The sequence below is a fragment of the Rhyacophila brunnea genome, unplaced genomic scaffold (genome assembly GCF_057557595.1).
Source record: "Rhyacophila brunnea isolate RB1 unplaced genomic scaffold, BYU_Rbru_1.0 scaffold_18, whole genome shotgun sequence".
NCBI classification, from domain to species: domain Eukaryota; kingdom Metazoa; phylum Arthropoda; class Insecta; order Trichoptera; family Rhyacophilidae; genus Rhyacophila; species Rhyacophila brunnea.
In genome coordinates this window covers 11,357,513-11,372,053 of record NW_028232837.1, presented here as the reverse complement: position 1 = coordinate 11,372,053, position 14,541 = coordinate 11,357,513, and the positions used below count along the sequence as shown (strand labels likewise).

Sequence of the window (14,541 nt, the reverse complement as noted above, 5' to 3'; positions counted from 1 at the left end):
CCTTGCTGGTATACCCTCCGGCATTCTATGCACGTGGCCGATTCGGCGCAGTCACTGCATTTAAATATGCCACGTGATCTTTTCGTCCCTATAAGGTGTGTAGAATATCCTTTTTTAATAAAGATACATAATATAGATATTATTTTTAACACTGCGACATGCCATGAGACACAGTAGTGTAGTGAAACAGTAGTGAGCTATTTACTAGAAGTGAAACATTCACATTAAAACTTTGAGAAAATCACATAAACATATTGTGACCTCATCAGGAATCAAACCCAAAGTCAAGTATGTTAAAGCATCCGTGCTATTTTGCTATACCTACAGATTTTTAGACGACAAATATGATAAACTACCCTCGATAGCCGCCGATAGTAGCCTTGTGTATAGAGTAGATGAGTGATATAGGAATGTGCCGTACCCATGGCCCCCAACAAAGGGGTGGGCTGATAGGGCTCTAGCCTGGGGGCCCGGGCTCAGGAGGGGCCCGGCGAGGCGAATCGACCAGATAAGTGAGATAAACACACATCACAAATTTGCTTTAATAGTAAAAAAAAGTCGCCTGCATTTAAAGTTATGTGGTTGTACGATACAATTTTTAATAAATTGTGTATCAACTATCAATACTCGACATCTCCATAATTCGTATGGATGTATTAAAATATAAAATAAAACACTAAATATACAGATTATTTTTACCGCGTACATACTGCCTTTATTCTTAGCGATGGGTAGGGGGGCCCGCCAAAGATCCTAGCCAGGGGCCCGCTTCACGATGTGGGGCCCATGGCCGTACACTATTATTGTAATTTTATTGACAAAATATACTTGTATTATTTATTCAGAACAATTTCCCTTTAAATAAATATTGTATTCCGGTTTTGATTTTGTGATATAATAGTGTTAAATTATTACAACTTTCGGAAAAATTTACCTGCGCCCCATTAATTTTTTCCGTTATCTCATTTTCCGTACGCTCTATTTGCGTTTGATTTCGTTGTATAATTTTATTGCAAAAATATGAAGCAATGTATATGTATTTATATTTATTTTAAAGCCATTCATAATATTATTTTTCTCCGGGGCATTAATTTAAGATTAATACTATAATCATTCTAACCGCTCAAATCATAAAACAATAATAAAAGTTAACTCTCAAAAATAAAAAAATAATTTACTGCGAGATTGACTTTCGCCTTACTGAACTAAATTATTATGGCAGTCAGTATAAAATTTATTTTTCAAATTGCTCTTCTATAAATTTACAAATTGTTACTTACGCCCACAGAACAGATTAATAAATAGAATTCTGAATATTTTGATGCAGAGTTTTGAATGTGTGAGTGTCCTACGAAAATGAACCACGCATTATATACGTGCAATAGTCAGTGACGTCCCGTGGGGGTAGGCAGATTGAGCGTCGCTTAGGGGCGGCAGTTAACTCGAACGGCGGCAAATCGAGAAGAATCATTAGGTATAAGCACAGAACAGATAATAAATAGAATACTGATCGGCTATATTCAATACGCCGCACGATGAAGCAGGGTTTTTGAATGTGTGAGTGTCTTACGAAAATGAATCACGCATTACGCACTTGCAATAGTGTGTGTAATACACCAACATTAAATGAGCGTAAATGCATAAACCAAGAGCAGTTTTCAGTATTAGACGTACAACGTATTATTGACACGTGTGTAAGTTTAACCCGGATTCTTCCTTACTCGAGTCGGTTACCTGCTATCGCCTTACCCGTTGGGTATTTCAGTTCCCATTATTTTTGAGTTCCTTGGGTATAAGGTACCCACACTTATATCTTTCAATTAAAAAGTTAAGCTCACTAGTTGGAAACAAAATGTATTAATTGACATAAAAGGTTTAACAGGACTGTATTTTTATCGGGATTGCGATGTCTAGTTTACTTCCGTTGTACTTAGACGCCACGTCCTTGATGACCAGCAATGACACGTGAAGATTTGCGAATTATATTTGAATTATAGGTAGGTATACAAATATTTTTACCAGTCACTTGCGAGTTTCGAAAGTTGTCAGGAGTATTTTTAAATGTATCCGAAACCGTGGATTTGCTTAATGTCATTTGTTAATAATGTACCAATCCATACAACACATTTATTAGATATTGAAGTCATGCAAGAATGATAAAAAATACTGTATAAAAAATGGGGCGGCATTTTGTCTAGGGACGTCACTGGCAATTAATAGTGTGTGTAATACACCAATATTTAATGAGCGTCAATGCATAAGCCGAGAGCATTTTTCAAACGTATGACGTATTCTTGACACGTGTTTAAGTTTATCCCGGATTCGTCCTCACTCGAGATCGGTTGCCTGCTACTCCTTGACCGTTAGGTATTTCAATTCCCATTATTTCTGAGTTCCCTGTTGACGCCTTTTTGACTTAACTCTCGATATAATAGTTTTTCGCAGAGAACATAGATATGTATCGTTGTGATTACTTTCTGATTCATCATCATCATCAGCCGGGGTCAATCCACTGCTGGATGAAGGCCTCCCCAAGCTTTCTCCAACTCTCTCGGTCCTGTGTCGTTCGCTGCCACGTATTTCCGCCGAACTTTACCAGTTCGTCAATCCAGCGGCTTTTAGGGCGACCCTGTGGCCGTTTCGTACCCCTTGGGTACCATTGGATGACGGCATTTGTCCAGCGGCCGTCCTTTCGGCGAGCAATGTGCCCCGCCCATCTCCATTTCAGCTGTTTGGCAACGTCTATTACATCGCGTACTCTTGTCTGCTTCCTAACCCATTCGTTTCTCTTACGGTCCCTTCGCGTGATGCCCAACATGCACCTCTCCATGCCTCGCTGTGTGACTCTTAGCCTTTGGACATCTCTCGTGTTGAGGGTCCACGTCTCGCAGCCATACGTGAGCACGGGTAGCACACATTGGTTGAACACCCTACGCTTAAGACATAATGGTAGGTCACTCTTGAAGATACTATTCAGACGTCCGAAAGCACTCCATCCCAGCTTTGTTCTTCGTGCAATTTCATCGTGCATGCTTCCGTCTATGGACACCTGCTGTCCGAGATAGATGTAGCTGCTGACTTGCTCGAGTTGGGTGCCAGAAATACAGATAATCGCAGGGTCCAAAAAACAGTTCCTCATCACTTTTGTCTTTGAGACATTTATCTTTAGACCGACGTTTGACTGACATCCGCGAGTTCTTGCATTCTACCTTGGAGGTCTTCCGGGTCTTGTGAGAGTATTTCTGATTAGACAGCAAAAAACAGAATAATAAGATAAACATTTAAAAAAGCCATTCGCCATAGAGAAAGACTTTGAAAATAGTTTTGGTTTATAATTTTAATGACGGTCTGGCCGTAAAACCAATAAAGTCCTCAAATATTACAGATATTGTACGCGCGTGTCATTTACATTTTACGAGACAAACTTTCATACAATATATTATTACGATACAAACGTAAATATTGAAAATAACATATTATTCTTTATTACGTATTAAGTTTAAGTGAATTATTGTACCTTCTTACAACCACACCTAGACGTTAACCCATTTCCCATTATTTTTGTGTTCCATGACCACCAAAATATATCCAGTCAAGTTGATAAGCCAAAAGGACGTAAGCAACATTAAGGTCAAAATTGGTTATTTGTGGGATTAGCTAGGTAAAAATATCATCTTCAGCGTACCAAAATTACGTCAGCAAGAGTTATTCTGTTAGTGACAAGATGTACAATTACTATTCCTTAATAAGGCAGTTAGTAAAAAATATATACTAAGCCCTGTAACGTTGGAAATTGATACTTACGTTTTTTTGGCTTTGCAAACTCAACATACCTAATAGTCTTTCATAAAATAGCAAAGGGCGTATGCAGGGAACTCAGAAATAATCTGTTCTGTGGGCGTATGTATCATTGTGATCAGACAAACAAACATAGACCCGTCCAAAACAATCCACTCAGCACCATACTGGGTCTTGACCGAGCGTATCACGCGGCCCTACGTTTATGTGAAGCATCAGCAGTTTTTTTCGGCTGTGAATGTCACAGGATCAGACGCCCAGGGGCCTTATGTTGTAACTTGCGAGTTGAAGTCGCCCGGTCGACATGAGGTCATATGACATCATTGTGACGTACTACCGGAGTGATAATAGCAATCGAGAAATTAACGCTACTCAAATACTGGCGTTATTCATTGTCCCCGTACACAAATAGGTGTTTCAGCATAATAATATCTATGGTGAGCCGTGTGCTTGGGCGGCTCGCATCGATGCGTGTATTGAGGTTACATCACAATTACGTCATGTCGTCGGGTGACTTCATGTCACAAGTTATAACATAAGGCCCCAGGACTAAGGTCGCCACGCATCCAAGTGTGCTTTGACTGATTGTACTGTGACGAGAGAGGAGCACGGTCTAATAATAAAAATTAATTAGTATTATTATATTAATTTAAAAAAAAATAAGCTAAAACAATACAACAAACAATAAAGATCTTCACGTTCGCATTTTTTTTAATGCAATAAAGTTGGCCTTTGTGGCGACCAAGTCGGACGGCGCGGTGGGTCCAACAGCTGATTGATCGACTGAAGTATCTCTTCCCTTTCCGTGCACATTTTCGGATATTCCCAACTGAGCCGAGTAAAATATTATATAATCCCGAAATCACACTTTAAGATGTTTGTCCGGGATTACAGTCTCTTTTACCGTGTCCAGAAACTTGTACGTATGCAGTTCGCCGTATCACACATCACCGTGAAATGTTGTATCGGAAATATAAATACCATCCAACCTCTTTGGGTCGTATAATACTGACCTAAAATTCATGTCTAAATAAAACACTGTTCTTGTCGGTTTACACTTTATAGGAAGCTAGCAGCAAACATTTTTTTTTAAATAACCGATATACTGGATTATTTGTTAGGTTTGGTTAGGTTTTCATTCTTGAATTCATGAATTTTGCAAAAATCAGCTATGAAAATTGAATTAGTGTTCATATTGAATCTAATAAAATTGTCGCACGTATAGTATACGGTGATCTTTTTCCAATAAGAAAAAGCTCACGGCGAACTGTGCCACGGTGAAACGTTTTACGTACAATTTACATGTAACCCCATTTTACACCCTTTTACTAGACAAGCACACATAATAAATAATTATTATTGTAGTTTTATGAATTGTTTTTTTTTTACAGTGTCCATAGATATAATCAGCAGTCATTATACAAATAAAGTCATGAAAAATGGCGGTAAAAATTGCTTTGTGTTGTTCCTTTAATAGCTTTCATCCCACGATATTAATAAGTAGGTACTTAAATTTTCTCCCACGTTTAATATGGTGGAATTTTCTTGTTTACTTTTCACATTACCTACATAAGGTCGCGACCTCATAAATAATAATAACTCGAAAACAAAAATAATTTGCAAAAAAGAGTTTACAGAAAAGATAATAATATTTTGTGTGTATTCTATTGAAAAACGTGCAATCAAAATGGTACCTAAAATATTTATTATGAGTAACTACCTACTATATAGCAGTGGCGAAGGGTGGATGTAGGCTGTTAAGATCCACCACAAATAGTGGACATTAAACTTTGTCAGTCATAGGTAGGTATTAGTTTTCATTGAAATAAGACTACAATTTACAGATGGTGTAGGTTAGTTTTTAAAATTAAATAAAACCCTGCGAAAACCAAGTCATAATAGAAAATATCGAAAATAATGCAATTAAATCATGCATAACTTTGTATATTTAAAAGATAGACTAATAGTTGTTATTTATTATAGTTTGGTTTATTAAACCTACTATATAGCAGTGGCGAAGGGTGGAAGTAGGCTGTTAAGATCCACCATAAATAGTGGAAAATTAAATTAAGCCAAGCCATACTAGATAATAGTCGCATATTTATAAAATATCGAAAATTATGCAATTAAATCATACATAACTTTGTATATTTTAAAGATAGACTAATATTTTGTACATATTTATTATAGTTTGGTTTAGGCATGGCTTCATGAATTAAAAAAATTAACCAACAATACTTATTGTAATATGTATTCTTAATCCAAAGAAAACAAATAAGTATGAATGAAAAAGGGTGCACAATCCAAAATATACCAAAATTATTATGGTTTGGTTTGGCAGGGTTTAATTGATTTTTAAAAACTGTCCAACCCCATCTGTAAATAATTGTAGTCTTAGTTCAATAAAAACAAATGCGTATGACTGACAAAGTTTAATGTGCACTATTTATGGCGGATCTTAACAGCCTACCTCCAACCTTCGCTACTGCTATATATGTATAAATATTTTTTCTAGCACAATTTCTTGAGTAGCTAGATAGAATGTATCAAAAAGATTAACACTTAATGGAATTAGGGTTAGTCCATACACGACGTCACACGATTTAAAGTATTTTAACCCTTCCTTTCCCCATCGTCACATTTTGCCACAAAAACTTTTACACCCTTTTTTAAATTACGTCATATTATGTTCTACAACTCCTACACCCTTAAGGCGTGATATCATATATGGGCGACCCCTTAATACTGTGCCCCAAAGGAAAAGTGCACAGAACAGATTAATAGGCCATCCATGGACTGAATCCGTATGCGGTTTAGAACCGTATGCCATACTAAGCTTATCTTTTCTGTTCATGGAAATATATTTTCAAACTATATTATAAGCATCTGATCGTATCCGTTTATACCATACACTTACACTTACAAATTTAGTGAAAATATATTTTCATGAACAAAAATCATAAGTTTAGTATGGCACACGGATCTAAGCCGCATACGGTTTCAGTCCATGGATGGCCTCTAATAAGAGAGATATTTGAAAGCCAGCCGCCATGGACCAAGGCTTTGAAGCCAGATATGACTTAGTTTTTTCAAATATTACCATAATATTTAATGCACATAATATTCTCTTATAAATACTTCTCCATAGGTACTTGAAAAGACGTAAGCCTTGTTATAGCCACACCCAGAAAGTGTCATACCTACCTAATTACAGAATCCAACAGTAAACGAAAACGAAATCTTCTCATTTGTAATTTGGTAGTTTTGTTGGGGTCACTCTAGTGTGGTGTTCGATGTGTAGGTAGAGGATGATGATAATGACGAAGTCTGCGATGTAGCGGGGTGAGATTTATTAGCAGCGTATCGGTACAATAGTATATTATACATGATAGTTACTAGCTAAGTACTCTGATTCGAGTGACATTGAGATAAATTGTTCTTCGTTATTTATACAATAAAAGTTAGTACATTAACATTAAAATTCTGTTACATAATCATATTTAACTAAATATAGAATCAGCGTTTTAAATTGAGTAGCGAAAAGAAATATTATTTGTTATTACAGTTGTACAAAAATATAATACATGAAAAGTGATTATTCAGCTCATACACCGTAATGGTATAGAGTATTGTGATATGTAATACTACACCGTCTCTGATTTCGCCAACCGATTTGCTCAGTTGTTTACTAGAAAATGGATTCGCTTGGGAATGTATAATCGCAGAGCAATTTGATATCTTAAACAACAGATATTTGATTCGCTATTATTCTGCCGCTACAGTTTTACATGGTTGTAGCATCGATTGGATTTAATGTATCAGAAGGGGCTGGAGATTACAAAACGTTCTCCTTTGACCTGGAAAAGACATAAAATATTTTAGTTAGGTACATTTTTAACTGTTACATTCTTCTAAATCTAAGCGGTTCTCTTGATGTTTCTCGGGTGGCTGTCTTATGTTTGTTTTCTATTCTGCCCGATCAAGTATGAAGCTACACAAATGGCGCACATTTGAATAGTTGTAAAAATCAAATGAGTCTGTTTACTCGTTTTTTTTTCAAAATCTACGGTAAGATGTGAGAGTGGTGTGAGCTGTTATTTATGATGCTGAGTCAACTTATATTTTCATAAAAATGCATCAGTCATAGTTAGTTGTCAAAATTGTCTTTTTCTCGAAACTCGCCTTCAAATATTGCATTATTTACTATACTTCCTTTATATGTCACTCTTAGAATGTGCCACCATTATGAAGTGCCTGCAAATACATGACATTACTGCACCCAATACTTTTATCCACCGTTTACACTACAATAGTAACATTTAATGTGCATATGTGATTAAATTAAGTATTAATATGTTTTAATTTGTTTTTTTCCAGTCCTAACGCTGAGCAACGCCATCTCTATATCACCAAATGGAAATAGCCCCGACAGAAAAATGCTCTCCGTCAGCAAAACGAGTATAGAAGTTGGAGGCTTTATTCCCGTCATACCCATACAATCAACACAAACCACCAACAATCATCTCAAAGACGTTTCAAAGAACTATTCCATAGGAAAGAAGACACTAAATGGAACTAATCTACCGATAAATGAGAGATATCGAAGGTTAATACCATATATGACATTCTATCTGGCAAATGACTTTAATGTTCCACAAAATGATAATACGTTTTCATCAAAAATTCCAATACAAAAAGCACCGAATCAATTTGCTTCTGTTCAGTCACAAGCACAAACTAGTGAATTAATCGGCTCGAAATATATTCCAAGATATCAAGGGAATCGGTTGTCGCAATTTAATATAGCGTCAGCTTTTCCTAATAAAGTAATACAGAACTATATACCAACGCAGCAGGAATCTGTCAAATATTCATTCAATCAGAATCCACTGCGAGGAGAGAACAATTACACACCTGTTCAGTCAGTAATGAGACCACCTTCAAAGCAAGCGTTGAAGAATTATTACACCTTTCCAAGACCGATAACTACACCTGTCAAAGTCAATCTGCAAAACGGATTTAATACCGGTGATGCACCGAATATTCAATATTATTCGAATCCAAGAGATGAACAGCCACAACAGCAATATAAATTAGTTCCTTATGAACAAACACCACCGGTAAAAGTTCCTTCGGTAAACATAAACGAAGATTATTTTGTACCGAAAGCGTATAATTACAATAAAACTCCGATACCAGTTCCTGTAGCATCGTCAAAGCCTGCAGTAAACGTAGATATAAGAGAACAGAATTATCAACATAGTCAATCGTCAAGAGATCAACTTTATTTTCAAAGCGAACCAAAACACCCGAATGAGGTTTATCAATATTTACCGATAGCTCAAACAGACGATTACTATGTTAGAAATAACGAAAATAATCAACAAACAGAATATGAGCCAAGTAAAACGTATGTGTTCAAAAATCCTGAATTTAATCAAAGTCCTACAACCGAGTCTGGATTTAAACCGATGTTAAGTATTCCTGGACGTCCAACGCAATCGTCCAAGAATGATTACGTTACTCAAGCACCATATAATCCGTATGAAAATCTTTACTATACTACTAAAGAACAGTACGTCGTAACGACGCAAAAACCACAACTGCGTTATAAGTCAAAGCCGACGAAACTTCCTGTCGTTTACACACAAAATACAGATTACGCTGACAATACGGCCAATTTAAATTACGGTCCATCATCTTCAGATCAATTCGAGCAGAATAATCTTGCTAAGATACTAAAAAGCTTGCAGAGTTCTCATTCATTACCTGAAAAAATAACCACAGACAATATTGACTCGTCAATAAAGACTCTAGTGCATATTTTGAGTAACTTGAAAGGAAGTGAAAATGTTATTGAGTTGAGTACACCGAAACCAGTTGTCACGAGTAGTCCGGTGTACTATAAGACTACTACTTTGAAGCCATTGACAAATGGCCACTCCATCGCACGTCCAAACAGATATCGGCCCCGTGTTAAGACTGTTAGTCTAACGAAACCAGCTGTTACATCGGTGCCAATCCATGAATATCCACCACAAGACATTTCAATCGGTAAGTCTTAAAACAGCAACCACAATATCTCCATAGATTTTTATGTTAATTCACTGTCTCAGTAATACTTATAGGTACCTACCTAAGTACTTAAAAATCATATAAGTACATTTTTACATGTTAATAATACCTATAATATAATGAGAGATTATTAAAAAAGAATATTAATAACTGAGAGAAATCAGGAGCTAACCTAACCTTAAAAACAAAAATAGTATAAGTGAGGTTAGGTTACAGACCTACAAACTTATCTGTAGAATGGCCAAAAATGGAACTACGAACTACCATAGTGATACACCCCTGTTACAGGCGGGCTTCTCCCGGTGTAAAATAATCATTTAGTAGTCATAAGTCGAAACGTAACCCTGACCTCTAGAAACGGCTTTTCATAAAACATCTAATCTGATTCCTTGCTCAACTACGTATTTTTTTTTTATTTATAAGTAAAGGCCTTCGTCCGGTGTGTGAAAATCATATACTGGGCGGAGGTGTAATTAAGATAAATTTAATTTGATTTAAAAAGTATAAATGATGATGGACGAAAGAGATAATTTTAAGACTAAATATAATGTATAAAATATAAGTATTTAAATCTAATAAATTTTGCCGGCAACGTTAAAATCTCCGAGCGCCTGCGCCGAGGTGGTCCTCGTAATTCGTCAAATCAAAAGGATCACGCGATAAAATTTGGCCAATCACGAGAGTCCTTTTTGCTGGTCGGCGTGGGTACGGGGAATTTAAAAAGAAAAGAGAGCAAGCGTCCTTTGTAAACCGTGTACGGACCTGCGAAACTGATTGTAAAAACAAAATATGTAAAAGACTACAAAATAACGTTGTCCAACTAAATATTAAAATATATAACGCTAAGACCCGCACAAGAAAGACTTAGTGTTTTATTTAACCTAACAAACATAAATATATCATTTTTTTTTTGAATCCGGGGTTTGATGGACACCTGAGCTAGCCGCTGGAACCCTGGATATCTCAATAGGATGCCATTTTGAAAATAGATTTTGTCCAGTTACGAGTCTTGAGGTAGTTTTCGACATTGGCTCCCCCAACCCATTCTTCAGATAAGTTTGTAGGTCTGTACACATAATCTTATAACAAAGTCAATACTATATACACAATAGGTAATGATTTAACCCAAGCATTGGATATATTTACCTATAAATATTGTCTGTATTGTATTGCTTTAAATCGGTCTCATTAATACGTACTTAACTTTTTTTTGTTTATAATTATTATGTCCTTGCTTTTTCGTACAAGGTGGTTGTTAGTAATTTTGAACAATCACAAATACCCAGGCTTTGAGAAAATCACATAAATATATTGTGTCCTCACTAAGGTTGAACCTAGAACTCCCGGATGGAAGGTCAGTGCCTTACGCACTCCACCACGAGAGCCGCCAATATGTAACTTTGGTAATATGTAACATGATTTGATTCTCCAAAAAGACCGACAAACGTTCAAATACATTGTATTCCATTGACCATATTTTATAACTAATCCATTCCAGAAGACGAATCAGATCAATCAAGTCACCAAGGCACCGGAAGCAGTCAATCGTACCCGTCAGACAACAACGAGCTTGGCGGAACTCCAGGCCGTCCAGGAATTGATTATCCCACTCTCGATAAGATTCCTGTCACCGAGTTTGACTGCAAGACTCAGCGCTACAAAGGATTCTTCGGAGATCCTGAGACTGATTGTCAGGTACTCACTTAAATATTATAGCTCCTTTTCTTTTAATCCATATCCACTTCTGCACAATTATTCTTACCAGTTAAAACTTTAGCACGTTTCCGTTATTTTTTTTTGGTCTAAATTAACACGGAAAAAATTCCATACACAAATCGGCTATCAGCGGTTTTCTACAATAATTGGTAAATTCATAATACAGCAGAAATTTTAGTTGGTACACATGTCGTGTAAAATATGTCTCTTATTTGTGGACCTCGGTCAAATTTGGGTATGTTCATGCTGGCGTATCTATGGTTTTTCTACACGAAATTTTGAATTAAAACGTTAAAACAAGAATTGAACATAATATCAACATACCCTACAATTTTATCAGTCATGACGTAATTACAGTATGTATTTAAAAAAAATGTATTACTACTCGCCACTCGATAATTGACAGCTCACGGGGAACTATAAATTGAAGCGGTAGTCATGACCCGTGACGTAAATTATTTTTCAAAATAGTCGCATCTTGCATCTCAATATCCAATATGAAATTGATGTACTCTATCTCGCTCTAAAAGTTTACACAGCCAAGAGAGGGGGTGTTAAGATAGCACTTTTGACAGTTAACTTCTTGAGATAAACTAACTGCCTGAATATACCATCTGGATTGAACATAAAAATAAATTTCTTAATAATTTAGCGCCATAAGTAATTAATTTTCACGATAATGTCCCTTTGATCCTTAATATTAATAGTTATTATGATGAATTGACAAAAAGCAGTCAAAATCATTACTTAAGTGTAGTACAGCTGTCCCTTAAAGCAGCAGCTGTCCCTTAAAATATTTATTGTAGATAGGTAAAAAACCTTATATTATAATGAAATTTTAATACATATCGACTAATGAATGAATCAATTTTTATCTATCCGCCTTAGGTGTGGCACTACTGCGATCTGAATGGAGGCCAAGCGTCTTTCCTCTGTCCCAACGGCACGATCTTCAGTCAAGTGGCGCTGACGTGCGACTGGTGGTTCAACGTGAAGTGTTCCACCACAACGCAGCTGTATGTACTGAATGAGAGACTCTACAAATATATATTGCCATATTCACCCAAGTTCCCCGAAGACTACAGCGGGCCATTAGTTGATAAGTAAGTATATTTTGGCTTTACCTTATGGCGTTGTGTGACTTCTAAGATGAGAAGTATTTTTCAAACATCTTGAAGAAAACTTTCTACTAGATGGAGTAATTTTATTGAAGCAAAAAAGGGACCTCTTGTCAACTTATTAAGTTAATTAAAAATGACTGTAATGCAGGTTCATTTCAAGAGGCATTCATAATTATTCTATCGTGACATTCCACTATAATTTTGGATTCCCCTAATTAGCTAATTATGTAGATGTATAGGGAGAGATTTATGTGTAAATACTGCCAAAATAAGCCTTGAATACTTAAATTCAAAGGATTGGATAGAGTAAAATTAAATGTGGCTACAGTTTGACATTTCACGCTTATTGCTGTATCAAAACAGGGATTTCAATATAATATTTAGCTATAAATTACCCCATATTGCTCTGATTTTAATCCACATTAGTTTTCATGTCAACTGCCCGGCTAACTTCACTTTGCAAATTGTTCAGGAAGAAGAAAAAACTTAAACAATTTAGACATATTTAACTGTCGAACGGAATTTAACAATTCCAAATATACTTGGAAATATTTTTTTTTTATAAAACAGCTGCACTATAAATTTAATACACTATTTTAGCTTCCCTTTTATATATAAAGAAAATTTGGTACTGTTCGGTTATACGGAATACAGCGGAAAACGCATTTTGAAAATAGCCGATAAACTGAATTATTTGTTAGGTTAACCTAACCAAACCTAACCTAACCTACCCTAACCCAACCTAAACTAACCCAAACTAACAAATAATCCAGTTTATCGACTATTTTCAAAATGCTTTTTTCGCTGTATTCCGTATAACCGAACTGTACCGAAAATTTATATTAAGAGCAGAGTTGTTCCATTTATGATATTGGAAATTAGAAACCTGTAGTTGGCTGTTTTATGTGAACAACGATGAAACATTTATTTATAGGTTTAGGAATTTTAAAATTTGTGTGAGCATAGAAAACACGATTTATAACAAAATGCCATCAAAATCTCATTTTTGATCAAAAGTGCAGTTAGCCGGTTTCAGATTAAGCAGTCGATGTGTGAGATTAACGTGAGATTATTTAACAAGTACCAACTTTTCAATGAGCTCAAAAGTTGTAAGTCTGCTATGCTTAAAAACACTTACGTTATTTTAACGGAGCCATCGATGTATGATGCATATTGTTACAGTATTTTATAAACATACTGTCACCCTTATCCATCCACTGAATAACATATTTTTTTTTGTTTTTCAGGTATCTAGCCATAAAATATAAGGAAATGGAAGAAAAGATGAAGAAAAAGAAGAAGGTCTTAAAGCCGGAAGCCGAGATGGAAACTGAAAAGGCAGACGTCATTGAAATAAAGACAAGCGGAATGAGTGGAGCACTCAGACCTTATGATATCTGATAAGCCTGACATGACTAATTCTAGTGCCAACTGACATTGTCAAATCGTCATCCAAGTTCTATCCTATCTTAAGGTATAATTTATTAGTTTAAAATGAATTGAGATTCAAGAATGAATCCAAATATAATATATCCATTTATGCTGTGAATATGTTGATAAGTTTAAAAACATAAATTCTCACGGCAGCTATTAATTGTACGCTTGGCTTTCCGTGGCAAATCAGATTACCTATATTATATTTTTGGATGTTTTAAAATTTTAGTAAAATGTTTGTATTTAAATTATTAACGAACTAAAATCTAAAAATATTCTTACCACAGAAAGCTAAACGTACAAATAGCTACCCTGAGAATTGATGTTTTTAGACTTATCAACATATTCACGCCATACGCGGATATAGTGTCCATTAATACGGCAGATTATAATTCCA

The 14,541-nt window shown here is 35.7% G+C and overlaps 1 protein-coding gene across 1 annotated transcript in view; it reads left to right on the top strand.

Moving 5' to 3' along the window:
• LOC147073203 (uncharacterized) overlaps nt 1–14,136 on the top strand; it is a 107,043-nt gene extending 92,907 nt beyond the window's left edge. Inside the window, exons 2-5 of the mRNA XM_085945532.1 lie at nt 8,176–9,852; nt 11,372–11,568; nt 12,478–12,692; nt 13,958–14,136. Of these exons, the coding sequence (XP_085801658.1) occupies nt 8,176–9,852; nt 11,372–11,568; nt 12,478–12,692; nt 13,958–14,111 (2,243 nt within the window). The 3' untranslated portion in view covers nt 14,112–14,136. The remainder of the gene's footprint in view (nt 1–8,175; nt 9,853–11,371; nt 11,569–12,477; nt 12,693–13,957) is intronic.
• The last annotated feature ends 405 nt before the right edge of the window (nt 14,137–14,541 follow it).